General features: G+C 35.7%; 4 protein-coding genes across 5 annotated transcripts; 3 read left to right on the forward strand and 1 right to left on the reverse strand.

The window, feature by feature from the left end:
• Nucleotides 1–3,316: 3,316 nt before the first annotated feature.
• LOC147557995 (myosin-M heavy protein) lies at nt 3,317–6,632 on the forward strand. Of its 2 annotated transcripts, none has more exons than XM_086659553.1 (7): nt 3,317–3,688; nt 3,769–4,039; nt 4,918–5,097; nt 5,200–5,884; nt 5,970–6,079; nt 6,180–6,242; nt 6,341–6,632. In XM_086659553.1, the coding sequence occupies exons 1-7, from the start codon at nt 3,515–3,517 to the stop codon at nt 6,394–6,396; spliced, it is 1,539 nt and encodes a 512-aa protein (XP_086515679.1). In that variant the 5' UTR covers nt 3,317–3,514; the 3' UTR covers nt 6,397–6,632. The 2 variants fall into 2 exon arrangements, with proteins under 2 accessions (XP_086515679.1, XP_086515680.1); XM_086659554.1 differs by having other exon boundaries at nt 3,450–3,688; nt 6,186–6,242.
• A 617-nt stretch (nt 6,633–7,249) lies between these two features.
• Nucleotides 7,250–8,493, forward strand: LOC147557996 (PAR1 protein). Its single transcript, XM_086659555.1, has 3 exons — nt 7,250–7,500; nt 7,747–8,073; nt 8,169–8,493. Exons 1-3 carry the CDS (start codon nt 7,437–7,439, stop codon nt 8,318–8,320), a joined length of 543 nt encoding a protein of 180 aa, XP_086515681.1. The 5' UTR covers nt 7,250–7,436; the 3' UTR covers nt 8,321–8,493.
• A 9,253-nt stretch (nt 8,494–17,746) lies between these two features.
• LOC147557997 (uncharacterized) lies at nt 17,747–19,823 on the forward strand. Its single transcript, XM_086659556.1, has 2 exons — nt 17,747–18,760; nt 19,421–19,823. The coding sequence occupies exons 1-2, from the start codon at nt 18,315–18,317 to the stop codon at nt 19,644–19,646; spliced, it is 672 nt and encodes a 223-aa protein (XP_086515682.1). The 5' UTR covers nt 17,747–18,314; the 3' UTR covers nt 19,647–19,823.
• A 161-nt stretch (nt 19,824–19,984) lies between these two features.
• RPC14 (RNApolymerase 14 kDa subunit) lies at nt 19,985–21,386 on the reverse strand. The gene is made up of 4 exons (XM_086659557.1): nt 21,243–21,386; nt 20,918–21,024; nt 20,385–20,461; nt 19,985–20,243 (listed from the first exon to the last, which is right to left on the reverse strand). The coding sequence occupies exons 2-4, from the start codon at nt 21,013–21,015 to the stop codon at nt 20,107–20,109; spliced, it is 312 nt and encodes a 103-aa protein (XP_086515683.1). The 5' UTR covers nt 21,016–21,024; nt 21,243–21,386; the 3' UTR covers nt 19,985–20,106.
• Nucleotides 21,387–21,431: the final 45 nt, after the last annotated feature.

Genomic DNA, 21,431 nt, shown 5'->3' on the forward strand with positions numbered 1-21,431 from the left:
GGCACTTCATGCTGACAATCAGCTTTTAAATACGAAAATGACTAGGGTAAAAAGAATTGATGAGGAGGAAAATATTTTGGAGCAAGATTGACTGTAATAATAAACATGGGGGCCAAATTTCATAGTTGGTCACAACTAGGACCAAATTTTATAGTTGCTTAAACACTAGGGGCCTCATTTAAATCAGCCACAAATGAAATGGTGGGCCCTAGGAACAGCTTGCATTTAGAGTGCCAACACGTCATTTTCTTAGGCTGTTATGAGACGGGGTTAGTTCATTTATCTTATAGGCACTTCCGTGATATACTATCCAACATTGAGTTTTACTGAAAATGTGGCCCTCTAAATTGGGTGGCCCAAAGCGAGGCTTTGCTCGCTTTGGGCCAGGGCCGCCCCTGAGTGACTATTCTCACTCTGGATGGGGTTACTAAGGAAGCTTGTGTTGCAACACACTTGTTTACAAAATAGAAACTGGTTGAAGCGCTTTATTTGAAGCAGTGTAGTTCATCACTACAGACCGCCTATGGTGGTATAAGACGATTGCACGATCTATGAACAGTTCAAATATCCCTCACACGATCTGGGATGCGTAGCATCATTCATCCCTTTCATAGAAGGATTATAAGGGGGACGATGACATGGTCGATCTTCGGATGAAACTATATCTCTTTATCTCTCTTCCCGCTTAACAAAATCATTAAACTGGCAAAGAGGATTGATAAGACTCTTTTCGAGTCCATTGTTACACCAACAGATCTTGACTCTGTCTGGGAGATTGTAGGAGAAATGAAAATGAATCTCCCGAGTATGTTGCACCGATATCTTCCCTGGTTATCCTCGATACCTCTACGTCAAGGGATGTCTTGTACCGACTTGGACTTCCAACTAGTATGTTGTTGAAGCCCCAATTTTCTGAACCTGGATATTCTGATAATGTAGAAAGAATATTATGTTTGTATTTCCTGCTTAGATGTTTGATATGACAACTTATGCGAGCCTGATTGAGTTTATTCACTCAAAAGGTGAGTAGTGGTCTTCCAGCATATTGTGTCCTCATCGGTTTAGATACGTGTTTGATCTGTTCAATAAGCTCTTTCAAGCTTAGATCAATCTGAATTTGAAAGATGTATTAGATCGTTCTTGCCAACGTGCCGCCAGTTGGGAATACCTCGAGTTGCGGGCCGACTATGTCAGTCTGTTGAGGGAGGTGGTAATAGGAGAATATTAGCCATAAGTAACCATGTCAATGAAAGACTACTCAAACCAAACCACGATTGGTTGATGTCTGTGTTGAAAATGATACCCATGGATGGTACATTTCAACAAGAACACCCTTTTGATCGACCAGTAGGCGAGCGTCGTATTTGATCTTAAGAGTGCTACCGTTAGGTGGCCGTTCTTACTGCTCTTTGAGGTACCGTTGGTGAAGAAGCTGACTAACGTATGCTTTGTTACAGGACAACCCTTAGGGTATTACTCTTCTTCGCCGCTCTTTGCATTGTCACGTCATATCTTTGTGTGGCATTGTGCAGAACAAGTACATCCAAGTTTGCGCTTTGATAAGTACGCACTACTTGGAGATGATGTTGTCATTGCTTTTTTCAAAAGTGGGTCCGGTTTATGAGCAGGCTCTTATGTGTCTAGGTGTCAAAATCAGTTACCAAAAGTCTCTGATTTCTGATACTGGTTCCGCAGAGTTTGTGAAACGGTTTAGAGTGAAAGAATAGAAAAGGACTTATCTCCAATTTTAATCCGATCATTATTAAACTTTTACCATCCTAATGGTTTAGTGGCGATAGGGATGAAGTAGAGTTTTGTCCGCCTTTCAACACCATTTTGTGTTGGTGGTGCGGGGTTCAAGCAAATGGCTCATTTGGATCATCGAAAAAGCATCCGCTTTGAGAGGGTCCTTGCGATGCATACCAAAATCATGTTCAGGTCGAACGACTTTGAGTTGTGGCTTGGGCGAGGTTGCCCAATAAACCTTTATATTCGGGGTCTCATCATGGAGCGTCTCCGTAAGGAGATGAAAGCACATGATCTACGATTGATACCCGATGAATTGTTTGCCAATGAAAAAGTGAAAGACTTGCTTGAGTGATCAATTCTTTGCGGGTGGATGAAATAGTGGCTACATTATTCTCAATATTACTATTGTACAATAATGCGGCCTTACCTTAGACTCAACGCCTTATTTGAGGCGCCAGTTGTCAATCAATCATAACTGGCAGGCCAATCAACAATAAGAGTCTTTGGTAAGGTTCGGTCTGTTATCCAAGATTTATGACTTTGGTGAAGCATATCCTTTTGTTTAGCAGCAAATTTAGGTGAAGACCCTTTCTGTTGATTATTAAGTAGTTGACAAAGAGGTCGATCTTGTCTCTAACAGTAGCAGTTTCACCCATAGCATAGGCGGAAGAACTGCGACAATTGGTTCAACGGTTGATAATCCGCCATATCTAGTCCAACAGTGGTGGATCGAGCAAAGACAACAACATACTTTGAAATTTGAGATACATAGCCAAGAGCTGGGTCCGAGGCATCCTCACCATGTTCATGCTTTCCTTTTCATAAGAAGTTTATTTAACCGACTTATATGAATTTGATTGAAGGAAGGTACGGTAAGCCCGTTTCTCTCGAGCACGAGAGTTATCTTGCGCTCATGCCTAGGAACCCCCTTTGGCATATAAAAATAACAATTTAATAGCCTAAAAGTATGGAAAGTTAAGGGATGTGTACTGTCATCCAATACTCATCCTTAAGTGAGAGAAAGATCTCAGGGATTCTCACCTTATTCCTACCATTGATGACTCCAACTCATCCAATTACTCCCCATAATGGAATCTATTATTTCAACCAAGGTCACGAATTCAACAACTTATCTCAAAATCCGCAATAATAATGACATTAAATAATCTTGAAGGTTAAATTTATAGCTAACCGTTGTTAATTTAGCAACAATGTCCAAACTAGTTGCTTAACTATTTCCCTGTATATACATCCCCAATGTTATAAAAAAAAGCGAAAAGCCCCGTTAACATTTATTAAGTTAACTTCCGTAAATTCATTATAAAAAATTTTAATGTACTTGCCCACTTTGATCTAGTCGTACGAAACGTAATAAGAAAATCATACAATATTGAACTTACTGGTTCATATTAGTTCTCACGTCAAAAATATTGTAAATTTACCTTAGATATGCAAACTTTAACGAACATAACGGTTTTTTACAAAATTCATTGAAAAAAACATGTTACAAGTGAATCAAAATGTTATACTAATCAATATCAATATGATATCACACAACTATGCATTTGGGTGTAGTTATATGGTTCATAGGCCCTAATCTATAGTCAATATTTTCCTGAAAATTTTTAAACTTCCCGCCTTCTCTATTAGTTATACTCTCTCAAATATATTTTCCCTCCACATTTTTCTTCTCTTCTCCACCAAAACCAGCAATTGTTCATCTTCATACCCTATTTCTCTCTCCTGCATCTCCTGGTTCAAGAAGATGGGTAAGCAAATAAGAGCTAAAAAACCAGATAACTTGGGGAAGGGTAAAGTAACCCCTGTCCAAATTGCATTCATAGTTGATCGATATCTCTCAGACAACAATTACAACCAGACTCGTTCCATTTTCAGAACTGAAGCTTCTTCCCTCCTTTCCAAATCCCAAGATCGTGAGGTACTCCTCTTTCTTTCTCTCTCTTTAAAAAACCCTTCGAGATCTCTGTTTTAGTCTAATGATTTAGGGTTAATTTACAGGCGCCTAAGAGTTTATTAGGTTTGGATGCGATGTTAGATGAGTATATATGTTTGAAAGAGCAAAAAGTAAGGTTAGATCAGGAGAAGTGTCGAATCGAGCAAGAGAAATGTCGGGTGGAGACATTGTTGCAGGGAATGCAAAATGTTATGCACGCTTATAACTCCGGTGGAACCATTTCTCCTCCTCCTACTACTACTTCTATATCTCCCGTCGAGACTAAACCAATGGCTCTGGTTTCTCAACCAAACCCTAATTTTCATTATTCCTCGGGTAATTTCTTTGATATCTTAAACTATTTTGTCAAATTAGGGCAACTTTTAGGTTAAAATGTTTTTGAGGGTGCAAATTTTGGGTAGTTATAGAATTCAATCATATGTTGGTTTGTTATACTATCTTGTTTCAACACCTATTATTAGTTTATCAAACATTGTTATTGAGATAGTTCCTTATTGTTGGAGCCTGAGTTATAAGTATATGCGAAAATAGTCGGAATATGGGAGAAGGATGAATTAAGTAACGTAGAATACAATGTGTAGGTCCTCTCGAGTCAGTTGGTTCTGAGTTGGATGATCACAAACTTAACATGGTATCGGAGCTAGGTCTACACGTTATAGGTTAAAAAAAACCATAACACGTATTAGGGTCAAAGAACTCCACACGTGAGGGAGCGGTGTGAGTATAATCCCACTTGGAAGAAGGGTGAACTAGTAACCAAGAACGTAATGTCTAGGTCCTTTCCACTCATAGTTAGTTTGAGGCATTTTGGATGGGAAAGCAATTCCTATATTTTTGGCTTTGGCCTTTGACACAAGGATAATATCGATAATAAATATCAAAGGTTGGGGTGTTATAATTTTATTCTTTTAGATTGAATAGCTGTTTACTTAAAGTTCGATATTTTTGATGATTAGAAAGGTTTAGTTTCTTAATGATTTGATAGATTGAACTTGTTATTTTGTGTGTTAAGAATGACAAATCAAATGATTTATATCATATGAAAGTTGGGTAAAATGACATATGTTTCATTGCCTCTTTACAATGTTTTGTTCTTGAAATTTTCATGATTAGGTTGAGAAATTTCGGAGATTAGGGTCGTCAAGAAATTTTCGATACTGAAAAGAGATAGTTCTTTTATGATTCTTTAACAGGAAATCCAATGAACAAAACTCCCACCATGAATTCTATTCCATGGCTTTCTCAATCCTCAACCCCAACTACAAACCCCACATCTGGAAACAAAAGAAAAGGTTGTAAAGTGGTTCCTGATGTCGCTCCCTCAACAAAGAAATCTTGCAATCAAATGCCCACAAAGTTATCACCAGTTACAGGTAATGAATCTTGCTCATTTTCGAAATAAAACAGAAGTCGTCAGTCTACATATATGTTTGTTATTGAGTTTCTCTGTTCTTTGTCCATACTCTGATTTTCAGATACTAAAATACCTTCGCAAGCGAATTATGATCCATCAAGTACTAAAGCGAAAGTTGAGCAGAAGGTTTGTGTCGTCCAACCAACACCTCATTATCGTCTTCCTAGTGGGTCTCTACCACAAGGATCTTCTGTGGCGAAGAGCTTGTTCAAGCAACCTTCTAGTTCGCCCAAAACAGGCTCGCTAGGCCCAAAGACACCTCCACAAGTATCCAGTCCTCAACCCGATAAGTCCATTTCTCCGCTCGAGAGTGCCTCAAATGTTAAACCGACTAATGCTAATAGCCATCAGGATATCATCCCAACAAGCTGTCCTATAACTTCTTCAAAAACAGTTCCATCGAGCCCTTTCAAACACGTATCTTATTTTACAATGGAAAGAAACCATCATGTATCTTCATCACCTATGAAGACACCTCTCCAGAGACTCGGTAAAAGAGATCAAGTTAAAGGAAGACTAGATTTTGATTCTTCTAATGTGTCAACAAGCTTAGACAAAGCTGTGGCAGCTGAAGCTTGTACATCCGGAACGGTTACAGAAGGCAACATCTTTGACACGGATATGCCTAATTTCGACATTTTCGGACCAGATTTCTCTCTTTCTCAACTTTTAGTTGATATAGATATAGATTTTGACAGCGAAGGATCAGAACCACCAGTAGATCCTCCTACTGGTCCGACCGATGAGTACGTTTTCTTTACTCTTTCAGCTGACTTCCCTTTTCTTGTTTATGCTAATTATTGTTAACTAACCTTTATGGATCTTAACCAGAACAAAACATGAAAATGGGGATGCAAGCTTTGAGCCAAATCAGCAAACATATTCCGAACTTTCATCTAGTGTGACTGAAGTTCTTTGTGAAAAGAGTACGAATGTTGAAGGTACTTAAATCTTTCTTTCATATCGAACGTCAAGTGACTACCCCTCTACCATCGTTTTCTTAGTAACTTTGTGTTTTTCATGTTGGTTCTCAATAATCAGGTTCAGATTCTTTGGCAACATCAATGAAATCTATAACAAAATGCATCAGAATATTAAGTCCTGGTACTTTCATGACTACCCTTAATCTCATTTTGTTCTATTGGTTTATCTTAAGGAATTCAAGTTGTTGATTTTGTAACTTGGTTTCAACTAAATTGCAGCTAAGAACAGAAGAAGTCCTTCACTTGATCAAGAGAATCTGTTATCTAAACAGTGAGAGGTCTAAATTTGAAGATATCTTCTTTAACTATAGCAAAATTGTGTCTATGATCTTTATCACAGGAAGACCAAACCTAACTTTTAACGATACAATGTTCGGCAACCATGATTTCGAATCATCGATCTGTCTATGAAGAAATGCTTTGTAATTCTAGGATGTTGATATGACCATTTTTGTTTAATGTACATCTTATTGTTGTTTTCTTGAATAATAGTTTGTTATATTCCCATTTCCCTGCAGATTTAAGGTCTGAATTTTGGCATAGTTGATAAGTTTCTGTTATTTCAAAGATAGAAAGCTAAACAAAAAGACAAAAAGTATTGAATAGTTCAGACTCAAGAATCATTCAAACAATTAGCTATTAACAAGAAAGTAACCAAATAATGCTGAATATAGCCTGAAATAGAACAAGACAACTTCCCAGAGAGAGAATTGCGTAAGATTTATCGGAGCGGAGAAATAAAAGTGACATGCTGGCAGAATGCCCGAAAAAGGTAAGTGAAATTTAACCGAAACCTAACGTAGATGGTAGACGGCCAAATTTCGTCCAACGGAGTTGGAGAAATATAGGTGATGGAATCTGACCATCTAAGTTGGATTCTAGCTAGATTTTGTTCCATTTTTTCGGACATCTGATCATTTTTGTTAAAAGTAATATGTGTTAATCGCGAAGAGATCTATTAATGTACTAATTCTTAAGAATAATTTAACTAGTCTCAAACTAAGAATAATATAATGAGTATCATTTTTATAAAAGTAACATGATTTGACATTGTAATATATGGTAAATTGGTTTGACCTAAAAATGTGGTAACTTCATTAAATCATAACTTTTAGTCTAAAAAAAACTGAGTCAGTTGCTTAAATATCTGCATGCTTCCCCTAACAACTTATAAAACCAAAACCCAATCTTCCCAACTCTCAAACCAATTCCCTTTAATTTTACATTTTTCCCATTTTTGGGGAGTCGGTCTCTTTCTTTTTCTCTCTCAAGATCTCTCTCTCTCTCACACCAAAATCCATTCTTCATTCATTCCATGGCTTCTTACAAATCTTTAGCTCTCTTTCTTGTTCTCTCCCTCTCATTTCAAGCATCACTTGGTACGTATTTAAATGTTTTTTTCTAAGTCACATATGAAATCCTCTGGAGGTCTGATTTCAGAATGTTTGTTTATATTTATCTCGTAATGCATTATTCGTCTGAATAACGTAGTGGGGTTGATTTTGGGTTCATTTGAGTAATATGTTTAGTATTCAATGAGCAAAAAAAACAAGCACCACCTTAATCTTGAAATTTATGGTTTCTTTGATGATAAAAATAAAATGGTTTTTTCATGTTGTTTTTAGGTGAGATAATATGTGAAGATTTGGAAAAAGAAAGATGTGCATTTGCAATAGCAACATCAGGAAAGCGATGCTTGATTGAAAATTATGCATCAAAAAATGGGAAGACAGAATATCAATGTAGAACATCAGAGGTAGTAGTGGAGGGAATGACTGATTGGATTGAGAGTGAGGAATGTGTTAGAGCTTGTGGTGTCGATCGGAACTCAGTTGGGATCTCATCCGATTCTCTTCTTGAGCCTCAATTTGCTTCCAAGCTTTGCTCTCCTTCTTGCTATCAAAATTGCCCAAACATTGTTGATCTTTACTTCAATCTTGCTGCAGGAGAAGGTAATCACAAAATATATATATATACATATATATTGAACCTTATGAAAGTATTTCAGTTTGAATCTTACTAGTGCATATAAAATAAATTTATGCAGGTGCATTTTTGCCTGATTTATGTGAAGCCCAACGAACTAGTCCCCACCGCTCCATGGTTGAGCTTATGAGCTCTGGAGGTGCTCCTGGTCCAGTCTCTAGCGAATCGTCTCCATTATTTCAAGCAGCTGCTCCAGCTCCATCTTGGATGTGAAGAAAATAAACAAGAATGTAACAATTGAATTGTTTGTTTGGAAGAATGAATAATAATAAGATATGGGAGAGAAATTGATTTTAGTGAGAGTTAATTGAAACTATTTTCCTTAATTTATTATTTATATGATGGCTATCATATTTTGATTTTTAATACTATTTGACTTTTCCCTTTGTTCCTTTGTACTATATATTTTCAGCTGAGGCATATATAGGTTAAGAAAGGTGCTGCTTACGGTACCGATGGGATATCGGGTTAGGGATTGGAGTCCGTATGTGATTCGATCGAACCCATTTAGCTAGTAAATCTGTCTGTTTACTATAAGTTCTAGGGGTAAAATGAAATTGAACCAGCCGGAACATTCATATCATAGTCTAAATGTTGTGGATTGCTGCTTTTGTTTGCCATTGGAGGCCACCATTGGCCCCTTCTGCAGTTCTCATGATTTCCTATTTATCACCTTCAATGATCGGGTATTGAATATCGTGAGATTGAGCCCATTCCCTTCATAAAGAACGCTTTTCGCTTCGCTTTCTTCACTTGTACGTGCTATGAGAGTGGTCTTGTTCGCTATAATGAATTTCGCTTCATGGTCATGTAGAATAAAACTAATTCCTATGTTGTTGGTGAGGTGAGGGAAGGAGGCTTCAACGTTCATTTTGACAACCAATTTAGATGGAGACCATTGGTGTGATGGAGAGCAGGCGGGATTATTTGCCCTGTTGTTTGAGATGATATTATGGTGTGTTTGGTTGCAGGATTCCTATCAAAGGTGAGATTTCGTAGGAATCAAGAATCCTAGAACTCTTGAATCCTAAGGATTCCTAATTCCAAAATTTGAATTGGACCAAAATCCCACTCTACCCTCTAACATTTGTTAAGATTTTGGAATAAGAAGCCTAGATTTCAAACTTAAAATATCTAATTTTTTTTTTCCAAAATCGTTTATTTTTCTAAAAAATAGTTTTACGGAAAATCATTTTTTTCTTCAAAACATCGTTTTTTTTTCCCCAAAATCCGATTTTTCCGACAACCGTTTTTTCCCCGGAAAACCGATTCTGCCCCAAATAATTTGTTTTTCCCCGAAAGGCGTTTTTTTTCAAAAATAGATTTTTCCTTAAATTTTTTTTCTCCAAACTCGTTATTTTACCAAAAGATCGTTTTTCTTTTCTTTCTCGAAAATCGTTTTTTCAAAAACTGAAAATTCTTGAAAACTTTTTGCTTCATGAAGACTGTTTTCTCGAATTGTTCTTTTCCAAGAAAAACACGATTTTCGTGAAAAAAACGGTTCCATGAAATCTCGGTTACCGAAAAATAATTTGGGGAAATTTTTTTCTTCGGTAAAAATAATTTTTGAGGAAAAACCGGCTCTCAAGAGAAACTATTTTTGAAAAAAACAAAATTCGTTTGCGAAAGAAATTAGAAAAAGCATTCTCGAAAAAAAAATTATGAAGAAAACGGAGGGTTCTCGAATGAAATGATATTTGAAAAAACGAGTTTCGAGAAAAAAATTTCTTCAATATTTCTTTTAAAGAAGCGTTTAAAAATACTCAAATAATAATAAATGATATGATTCTTATTAGTTGCCAAACAAACCAAAAAATATTACTTGGATTCATGAGTCCGCGAATTCATGATTCCGTCATCGAAACTCACCATTAGTGTAGTTTTGTTTTGTTTTGAGAATCCTTCAATCTACCAAAAAATATCCGTAGATTTTCAAATGTACCATAATATAAGTGGATGAGAGCAACCCTTTTTTCACTTTTCCATCTTGTAATCCATTTTAGTAGCACAGAGGATAATTTAAAAACTTAAAATTTGGGGGATTAACTACAGGAAATCAAGACTAATTTGAAATATTATTTGATAAAAAAAAACCATTTTATAAAAGCACAACTTTATCCCGAAATCAATGTAAAAAACATTGTTAAAATTTCTGAACAAATCTTAAATTTGCTCTCAAAATTTTGTACATTTTTGAACAAAATTACTTTTGCTCAAAAATTGGTTTGCATTGACAAACACAGACTGACACTAACGATTTGGTTAAAAAAGTTTCGATTTGTTTTGTGAAGAAAGAAATGGTTTCCGCGTTTTTTGTTTTTCTTTTCCGGTAAACATTTAGACTAATGCATTTTTTAGTTAGTATTTTGCAAAAATTAAAATGTTATCCATATCATCTTTGTATTTGACAAACTCATTAAGGGACAAATAATATTTTGGCTATTTCACTATGTATGTTGGTAACATAATTATATATATATATATATATATATATATATATATATATATATGAAAAAAACATAATTATATATGTTATAAACATTTTATAACATATATTTTGATACTGTTGAGTTCAGATTTAAGTCTCCAAGCTAATTTACCCAAGAAAGCAGTGTTGGCGTAGTGTGGATTATGTCTCCAAGCCAATTTACCCAAGAAAGCAGTGTTGTCGTAGTGTGGATTAAGGATTCCAAGACCACCTTTGAAGCGGACTGATGTAGAAACGCAGCGGAATTAAATTAGACGAATAAACTTAACAAGAACGATAAAATAAAGATGAAATAACTCTAAATAATAAACTTGATTAAAACTTCAATGGGGTTTTTCTCTCAATCTGAGAACAATAGACAAACTAGATATCCTTTTATAGGACTCTGGACTTTCCTAGATAGACTTGAATTAGACTTTCTAAATAATTAAATACTGCAACTGCCTAAATTACTTGGACTCAAATATGAACCTTTCCAATTATTGGAAATATTAAAATAGTAAAATTCCTAAACCCAAATTAATTAATAATCATACTAAAATAAAGACTTCCTAATTATACTCTCTCTGGCCGGTTGGTCCATGACCGGGTCCGGTCATGGAAATAGTCTCCACGCCGGGTGCCCCTGCATCACGGACAAATATAAGACCATGTTTCAGTATACGTACCTCTAGGGTTTTCCCACCAAAAAGACTGTTATGTTGTATCGATGCGTTTGTATGTCATTTTCAGGATAACAAAATATTTCATCTGGTATCAGGGAGGGATTGCAATCTTTGATGTAACAACGATGATGCAACCATCATGGGACATACATTTATTTTGCTAGAGCGAGAGGGAGGGAAGGAGAGGGAGAAAGAGAGCTTGTTCTCAATCGATTTTATTAGATCGTTAAAAATTGTAGTTTGGTGAAAACCAATGAACAATTGAGCTCCCACGTATTTAGCACAAAGAGACGTTTGATTGACTTTAAGAGCTCAGATGATGTCAATACTTGGTTGCCTAAGTCGTTAAAGTGTTGACATATACTCTAAAGATCCCTGGAGGCCCCGGATTTGATCTTCAGAGAAGATAGAATTTCTGGATTATTGAACTTGGGGTTATTAGGGCATAAATAATGTAGATGGGCTTTAGGCCATAGTTAGTTGGGCTTAAGGCCATAGCTTAGTTGGGCTTTAGGCCAGTTCATGTTTGCTTTGGTAGTTACCGTGCTCATCACATCTTTGATGTATCAACACCATTGTAATGACTATCGTATATCGAAGTCAATTTGAAAACATGTATAAAAAAAGAGCTCAGCTGATCATGTGTTTGAATATAGGGTGTGCATTCTTATAAAAGAAGATGTTGGATTTAGCATGGTTTATCATCTGCACGAAGAGTCACATAAAAGTTTGGGGTGTCTTTAAGGTTGTGCACTCCATCAAGACTGTTGCGACCAAATATGATGCAATCATCTGAAAAAAATAAGTGCTTTAAAACCAAGTCAGGGTTTGGAGACGGGAAACCCATCAGTTTACGAGGAGCTCTCTCATGAGAAATGACAGGGCCAATGACGAAGTCATAAACTTTTCTTTGTGGGGGAATTGTTAAACAGTAAAAAAAGGGATACCGTCACTGATGACGAATTGTAGAACTTCATTACTAACCTCTATCGAAATTAGTTATAAGTCTAAATTGCAAAAAAAAAATCATATGTTTTTCAAACCAATGACTTCTATATGTCATAGCAATACTATCAACTAATTAGGCTACAACTAACTGTAACATGTTTTGACTAAAATCTAAACATAAATAAATAACACTTGCAGTTAAATTAAATAACGTTTAGATATATACATAAGAATGAAGAATCAATAGGACCTAAGGGTAATACGGGGATGCAAATAACTCTATCTGAAGTTGGATGAATTTACAAAGAAATTGGAACAAAAGAAATTTGATAAAAAAAAGGAGTTCAAAAGAAAATTTGAGGTACCAATTAGATTGGCAAAATAAATTGAAAATTTTAGAAAGCCTCCTTATAAATATTAGTGGCGCCTCCTTCAAGACAAACTTGAGAGAGGCGCCTTAAACACTAAAACAGGCACCTTTAAAAGGTCTCACAATGAAACACCTAAAAATAACAAGACAGTGGGTTTCAAACACATGACGTATGGTATGGCCGGGAGTGACTCAACCACCGAGCCAACTACAACTTTGTGATATACTTTGACAATCACCTTTATTTTACCTAAATCCGACCCTGATATTTTCACACTTAAATACGTTTTTATCTCGGAGCCGTGGGGGCCCGTGCCCCCACGGGCCACTACGTGGCTCCGCCCCTGGACAGGGCTACGAGCTTCCATAGTGAGAATAAATAAGAAGTAAGAGAGTGGGTTCGCTTGTCCAACACCTCTCGATACAGAAAAGTGGGGCTTGGGAATTTATTGAGAAGTACGAAAGAGGCAATGCAAGTTTGGACCATCTGGATAAAAAAAAAAAAAAAATATTAAAGCCAAGTGTTTTCATAACATCGGCCAAGAATTGACATTCGATTATGTCAAATGCTTTAGCTTAGTGGCCATGGTAGAAGTTTTTATCTGTGGGGAACATTTTAGTAATAATATTTCACTAATCAAAAATCAGTTTTCATTAAACGATATATCCTAATTATACACATTCTTGGTTTCCTTCCACCAATTTTCATCTTGATGCATGATAGTTTCATCATGCACACTTAGTGGAAAGTCTTGGTTTAGAAGAAATCCAACAACATCAACTAACGCATTTAAAACCTCGGATAATTCTTTTTTCGAAATTCATTGGATTGTTTGCACCAATATGTTTTGGTGTGTTAGCTTCTCTAGCAATAGAGCTTCATAGCTTCTCACGAGACATCATAATTGTTTTGCAAAAGAATATATAAATTTTATTTAGGTGTTGATGATATAATCGTAATTTTTATGATCCTTCATGATTTTTAAAATCTAATATAAAAAAGCTAAAATTACTTATAAGTTTTGATAAATTTATTCTATTCTAGTGACGAAAATAATTACAATTTTTCAATAGATATATTTATCATATACAATATATGTATATATATAAACAATAATTAATATGCAAAAAGAATGCAATAAAAAAATCATTATGCAACCTAAAATAGAGAAAAAGAGAAAAAGCGAGAAACGTAGTTTACCATGAGTACATATAGAAATACTATGACTTTCAAAAGGATTAAAAATTCAAGTTTCTATACTTCCCTCAAACCACGGAAAAAAAGGAGAAAAATAAAAAAAACAGGGTGAAAAATTAATAAAAGAACTAATATGTATGGGCCAAAATCTGCTATCAAGAGCCCCTATAAAAGTTAGGCTTAATGGGCTCACACAATGACCAAGCCCACAAATTGAGATACGATGGGCTTGTCTCGTATTCGCATTCAACATGACAGCGGGCCAAATAAGGCCAATTAACTATCACATGATACTCTCCCCTCCAATTTATCCGTTGAAAGCAGCGGTACCGTCATTCCAGATAACAATTAATGGAGGGATATCAGCATTCCCGTTAAAGAAACGTTACCGCCATTCAAGATGATAGCTAATCAGGCATATTTTTCACTATCGCTCTTAAGTGTCGTGAATATATAAAAGTACCCGATGTTGTCTGGGATGGATCCTAATAAAATCGAAAGTTAGAGCAAAGAAAGAAATTCGTTTACTCTATATATATAAAAAGAGGGAGTAATGGAGATTCAGTTCTCAATCCATCCAACAAAAACTCACAATGATGAACAATCAGTTGTGAAGGTATGTAGCTTCAGGCGTCTTGTTAGTTTCTTGGCCTTGATCTTTGATCGGAGGAAATGGCTTGCCCAACCTTTAAGAGGGTCTCTCATATATTTTTCTCTACATGTATCTTCTTTAGATCTCCTACACTTTAATAGACTAGTCTTCTTGTTTACTTATCTAGATCTATTTCTGCCTTTCATTTTGATTTTCCGGGGTTGTGTTTCTTTTTGCTATTTCTTAGTCATTTTCAGCAAGTGCCTCTTTGTTCCTCCCTCCTTTCCTTCTCTTCTCATTTGTTCTTGGTATTTTCTTAGACCTAGCTTGTTCCTTTGTAGTCTCTAGAGTTTGTTTCATTAACGTCCCGAGTTGATGGATTATGGAACAACCTTACATTGTGAACTTATTTGACTACTATTATCAAGAATCTATAATCTCAAGCTTTTTCGTCGCCGGCGTCATTGAAGTCTGTCAATGGGATTCCGGCGAAATCACACGTGTCCAACAGAATGACCCCATGTTGTTTGTTGCCAACACGTGTTCTTTTCCTTGCTGCATAGGTGGTGGCCTATTGGGCTTGGGCTTGTTTCATAATTTTGGGCCTAGACATTCATTGAGTTGGACGCAGTTGGTTTATTTTTGGGGCACTCCCTTTGACCCGGGAGAATTAAGTAGGCCTTGGTTCTTATCTCTTATGGGCAGACCTTTTGATCGAGGTAAGCCAATGTAGGCCCATTTAATATCAAGCGGGTGCCCTTCTACTCAGATTAGCCTTGCTATTAGGATCTCAATTATGGCATTACTTTTTACCCAATTTGGTTTTCTGCTTCACCAATCTCCTTTCGCAGCTTGTCTGCATCTTCTTCCTGGCTTTGCTAAGTCTTTCGGCTTAAGCTCAGCAAGCAACCTTAATTTCCAGGTGTCTGACTGTAATCTACTTCGATTGTGGTGGGACATGATTTCTTTTTCGAGAGAATACTGAGGGGTAATCATGGAATCTTCGATTTCCGTATCAAGAATTATCAAGGCTTTGATAAAGTTTTGATTTTCTTTTTCCATCTTTTTCACTTGGTGTGGTTCGAACTATTTTTGGGTTTCAAGTGGTGGTGTTGGTTGGATCGGATAGCAGACAACTACTCTCAAATAGTGAGGTAATGTTCTCGTTTGTTGTTGAGGATATGTGTGCACGATGGCTGGAGGGTTTTTCGGTCTGAGATGATCGATGCGACTCGTAATACAGTCTTACAGGTTACTAATAGGGGTGTGTTCTTAAAGTTGTATTTTTTGTTATTGTACTCCTATGTTGTAGCTTTGTTTCTCTTGCTGTAAACATTTGATCTATAAATAATATGTTTACATTTGGATTTAAAAAAAATGGAGATTCAGCATTACTTTAGCATAAATGACAAGTGGTGTGAAAAAAAAATCCATACATAACCTAACTTGAAATGGACAAATCTACAAATATATGGACTCCTTGCCTTTTTTACTGTTACATGGTATCTATCGCGGCTGTTGTTTTGGTCCATAGAGGTGCACCTGAAATGACAATGGTTATGTATTCATTAAAACTTCCCTTCAACAAAAGAAAAGACGTGAGGTAGTTGTTGGCTTTGGAGCATCCAAAACATTCTCCAGCGCATAAAGACCTTCGTCAAGCAAGCTTAGCTAAGTCGAGTCTAAAACTCAACTTGTTTGTTTTTTTTACTCCATTTGCTTATGCGGCACTTAGAGAATTTAGAGTGTCTTCTTGAGGATATCTAAAATAACTACCGCCGTCTCATTTTAGAGATCCAAGTTAAGTGTTGCTTTGAAGATGGATTTTGAAAAGAAACTCTAAATAATCTTACGTGGCACTCTAAGAAAAACTCTAAACATCCTACGTGCCAAGTGTGAAATTTGCATATCTAAATGGTCTCTTTCCTATTTGTCCATTTAGAGATACTCTATTGGAAAGGCTTCTCCAATGCAACACTCAAGAGAAATCCTAAAAACGTATATTTTGGTATAAACTTAGAGCATCTCCAATGGGACACTCAATCTCTAACACTTAAAGTGCCACATATGACTTTTTTGAGTTTTTGTTAAAAAACCATCCCCAATGGAACACTTTGGTTAGACACTTTATTATGAGGTGGACGCATTTATTATAGAGTGTATAGAGAGAGAAACTCTAAAACTAGAGTGTCTCTTTTTGAGACTCTCTAAGCGTCACATAAAAATTTAAACCAATAGAAACATTTTCTTTTCAACTACTTTTTCCATATTCAATTTAAGAGTGACATGTGTATTAAGTAGAGAGATTTTACAGATCTCCGCTGAAGACCAAAAAAATTTAGAGTGTCTCTACATTGACACTTACGTAAGAGAATCTTTATTTGATACTTGACAACTAGACTTTAGAGTTTTTGTTAGAGGGTCCCATTGGAGATGCTCTTAATTGATTTGCTTATGTGACACTTAGATGTCCTCAACATGACACTCTAAAATTAGGGTGTCCTGTTAAGGATCTCTAACATAAATCTTGTCACATCATTTTAGAGATTCATGTTGCGTTTTCATTGGGGATGGAGTGTCTATTTCCTATTTGGTCTATTGCAAAGAGACCAAATAAGAAAGAGGCTATTTAGAGATCCATTTTTCACACTTGACACTTGACACATCTCCAATGCAAGACTCAAGAAAAACTCTAAAAATCCTATATGTGAAGTGTGAAAAATGGATCTCTAAATGGCTTCTTTCCTATTTGATCTCTTTGCAATAAACACTCTATTGCAAAACCTTTTCCAATGTAACACTCAAGAGAAACTCTAAAAACCTATATTTTGGTTTAAAACTTATAGATTTGCTTAAGTGACACTTAGAGAATCTCAAGAGGGCACTCTAAATTTAGAATGTCATCTTGAGGATCTCTAAAAATAATCTTCACACATCACTTTAGAGATTAATGTTGAGTTTTGCATTGAAGATGAATTTTAAAGAAAAATTCTAAACAATCTTATGTGGCACTCTAAGATTTAGAGTTTGAGTGTTGCATTGGAGATGCTCTTATAAAAAAACTCCAAAACCCTTAAGTGACACTCAAAGTTTCTAAGATTAACTGTTGCATTAGAGATGCTCTTATCACCCGTTTGGTAAGAAAAAAAGATAAAGAAGGTGAAGAGCAAGCCCCAAAACCAAAATTTCAGAGTAGTTTCTCTTGTCTATGTTGCTGGAAAAAATAATTTCCAGTAGTTTCTCTTGTCCATGTTGCTAGAAATTTTTATGAGCAACAGCTAAAATAATTTGTTGGCCCTAACCAAGTTTCAACAAAAAAAAAAAAAAAAAAATAGTAATAAAAAGTTTTCAACAAAAAAAAAAGTAATAAAAAGTCACACATGATGGTTTAGTTAAACTTGTGATCTTCCAAAGCTAATCTTGGTTAAGCAAAAGGGTAACTAGGTCATCTAAATAATTCATGTAACACCTAAACAAATAAGTAGGAGTAGTTTAGTAGTTGTTAAGAGTTTTAATGAATAAGGAGACAAAACACAGTTTTCTTAAATTCCAGATCTACTGGTGTTTCTCTCTCTCTACATTTATAAGTGGATTATAAATCTCTTGCTTTATTATGCCACTCCTGTCTCTCTCTCATTTCCTTTATCCATTCTTACTTCATTTATAATCAAAATGAATATCAAATTTATAACTCAAAATACTCTATTTTGTTTTGATCCTTATTAAATTTCTTTCTCAGTTTTAGTTCTTTTACAGTCTGACACCCACAGATTGATTCATCACCTCCAACAACCACTTATTCCTCTCTCTCTCTCTCTCTCTCTCTCTTTAGATTTGAGTCCAAAAAGCTTCAAGGGTTTTCATTCTCCTTTCAGAGAAGAGAAGAACCAGAAAATGACCATTATTATCACATGAACTTCTCAAATTGTTCATCTGGGTTTTGCTAATGACAAGAGCAATAGAGAAACCCCAAGTTGATTTAGAACTAGGAAATCACCATGATAGTGATGATGGAAGCCTCTGTTTCTCAGATGCAGAAGATAGATCTTGGCATTCTCCATTAAATTCAAATGAAGATAGTGGGTCTCATGATGATTTTAAGTTATCAAATGTTTCTGATCTTGAAATTGGAAGGGTTTCAGAAGAATCAAACAGGAACTCTTCTTCCAGTTCTGTGTCAGATCATTCAGTTGAAGTGAATTTAGAATCTGGGGTTTCTGAAATTAAGATTCATTTAGCTAAAATTGATAAGGATTGTAGAATATGTCAACTCAGTTTAGATTCTAATCCAGAATCTGGGGTTCCTATTGAACTTGGTTGTTCTTGTAAAAATGATTTAGCTGCTGCTCATAAAAATTGTGCTGAAACTTGGTTCAAGATTAGAGGAAACAAGTAAGTATTAATCTTGTTCTTAATTAAAAACTTTGATTATGAGAAATGCATCATACCCTTTTGTTTAAATTCTTTAATTTTGGGTCTTAATTGCCTGTTTGATTTGTTATTTTTGATTTTAGATCTTCTCAATTAGTTCTTTTGAGTGTTGGGTAAGTAAAATGTTGTGTAATTTGGGTGTGGAAAAAGCTAGGTCTTAATTAAGAAGGCCAGGCTATAAAGATGAAGGGAATAACTACTTTGTTATAGAGATAAAAAATTAAAAGCAAAAAAGAGCAGGTTATATTATAGATAAAGAAAGGGGCATCAGGAAATAGCAGAAAAAAAAGGCATTAGGGAGTTGTTGTCTCAAGAAAATAAAAAGTAACAAGAAACCAGACAGGCTCTAGGCAGAAATCTCATGCGACTTGCTGTGATTTTTGCTTCGGATGATTCTGATTCACTGAACTGCGAGTCACAGCAAGCTATATAGGGTTTCTGGTTAGAGTGTCTTAGTTTTTCTTGTTCTCTTCCATGACTCAAAAAATGATCTTGCTTTCTGTTTAGGATTTGTTTTACACTTTCACTAGAACACAAGCTTGTAAACGATTAGATTAGCTTAAATGGATGATGTTATCTATCTGTCATAATCTTCAATTCATGTTGATTTCATTAACACAGGACTTGTGAGATTTGCGGGTCGGTTGCTCGAAATGTTGTCGGAGTGAACGAGAACGAATTCGTAGACCAGTTGAACGAGACGAGCAATACTGCAACAGCCGCACCAACATCACCCAGAGAAACTCGAAGCTTCTGGCATGGACATCGCTTCTTGAATTTATTACTTGCTTGTATGGTCTTTGCCTTTGTTATCTCTTGGCTTTTTCACTTCAATGTTCCATCTTGAACAAGTTGCATAGGACTTGGTCCTAAAGCTCACTTGAATGTTGATGGCAAAAAACAGTAGGACTACCTCAAGCCCCTTTGTGTGTTTATTTGGGTACCTCACCCATCAAAACTCAAAAATTTATCATATTTATACTTGTACGTTATCTTCAGTTCAATCGAAGGATTAGGAGCAGGATATCGTAATTCTTGTAATATTATCGGTGAGTTTTTCTTTCTACTACAATTTGGGTTGTCTAGTACTAGATTGTGTTCTTTCGTTCCAAAATATTTGCCAATGACTTTGGAAGGCTTAGATAATGATGAAATTTTCAACAAAATCAGAACGGAAGATGTGAATAAGAAAAGACTCAACTTGTATTCAAACTCTGAAGTGATCTACAAATTGATCTCAGTTCTTTTAAGGTACATAACTATATAAAGGAATGATAAGTGCAGGGCCAACACCTATCGGAACACAATTATTCGACCTTCATTCTGTCAACAGACTCGCTTGCTTTAAAATCAACAACGGCAGTATCAAACGTCCTTCTCACATGATGGCACATACCTACGAGAGTCTGCAATGAATCTTTGAATACCTCACTCGCTGGATCGCCTAAGAAGATGAAGAAATCAAAATACATTATGTATGACATACGAAATTCAAGAGATGATGGTGAAATTGTTGAATCGTGAGACAACTATATCCGAAAAAAGTTACAAACTTTGGTGGGAAAAGACGTATAGAAGATTATACCTGTAGTCTGAACTCGTATATTAACTTGAGCATCTGAAGGATGAGGAATGCTATACCCACAGAATGAGACTCTTGGACTGCAAAAAAAGATTATAGTCCTTGTTTAAGTATACAGAATCTAAGTGAAAACATCACCATGAATACTAAACGACCTTAGAAAACTCAAAACGTAGAAGAAAACCAACAACTTGAACGAAATTTCCTGAAAGCGACAGACCGATATATCAATGTTTCGACAGATAATGTAGTTCGAGCATGTGAAAAGAAGGCAAAGTTTCTAGCAAGTAGGAAAATAACCCATAATCCGAGCTAGAAGCTCCTAGAAGATAAGCTAAAGCTTATATTGACAATTCGAGACGCCGATTCCAAAGAAATCTAATAAACAGAAAAGGGAACTCCAGCAAAGAACGCGACATATAACCGATGAAAACGATTTGTTCATAGGATTATTAGTAGGAGAAGATGCTAATTTTGATACAAGAAAAACCACATATTCTAATGCCTCTTGTGTGGGTAATAAGAGAAGTACTTACTCTTGATTCAATGTGAATCTGACTGCATTGGCAATGGTGTGATCTTCATCAGCCAAACAAAATGTAGAATTTCTTGGATCCTTAGTGCCATGTTCCATTTTAAATTTCTGCAAATCAAAACCATAAAACCATTAACCATGGAAATACCCATGGCAGTATGTATATAAACCATTAAAACAAACAGAATTATAAACCCTATCTCTATACCTTATGAACCCTAAAAAGTATCACACAGAATGAAAACAAGTTCAACTCTAAATAAGCGACAGCAAAACTGAAGTTAAAACCTACTATGATACTAGAGAAAGAGGAAAAAAGATTATACCGTGAATTTGCGACAACAGAGAGCGAAGAACAAAATCTGAGTCCTTTTTCTCGACCAAAGGCTGCTTCTAAACCCTAAAATCGACTTGCCCTAATAGATAGTACCCTTCTCTCTCTTGTTTTGAGTATTTATAACAAGCTGGACGAATAATCAACTGACCGCAGCTCGATTCTTCACTTACATGTGGGA

The sequence above is a fragment of the Eschscholzia californica genome, unplaced genomic scaffold (assembly GCF_041429995.1).
Source record: "Eschscholzia californica isolate CP2 unplaced genomic scaffold, dmEscCali1.0.p SCAF_2, whole genome shotgun sequence".
NCBI lineage: Eukaryota > Viridiplantae > Streptophyta > Magnoliopsida > Ranunculales > Papaveraceae > Eschscholzia > Eschscholzia californica.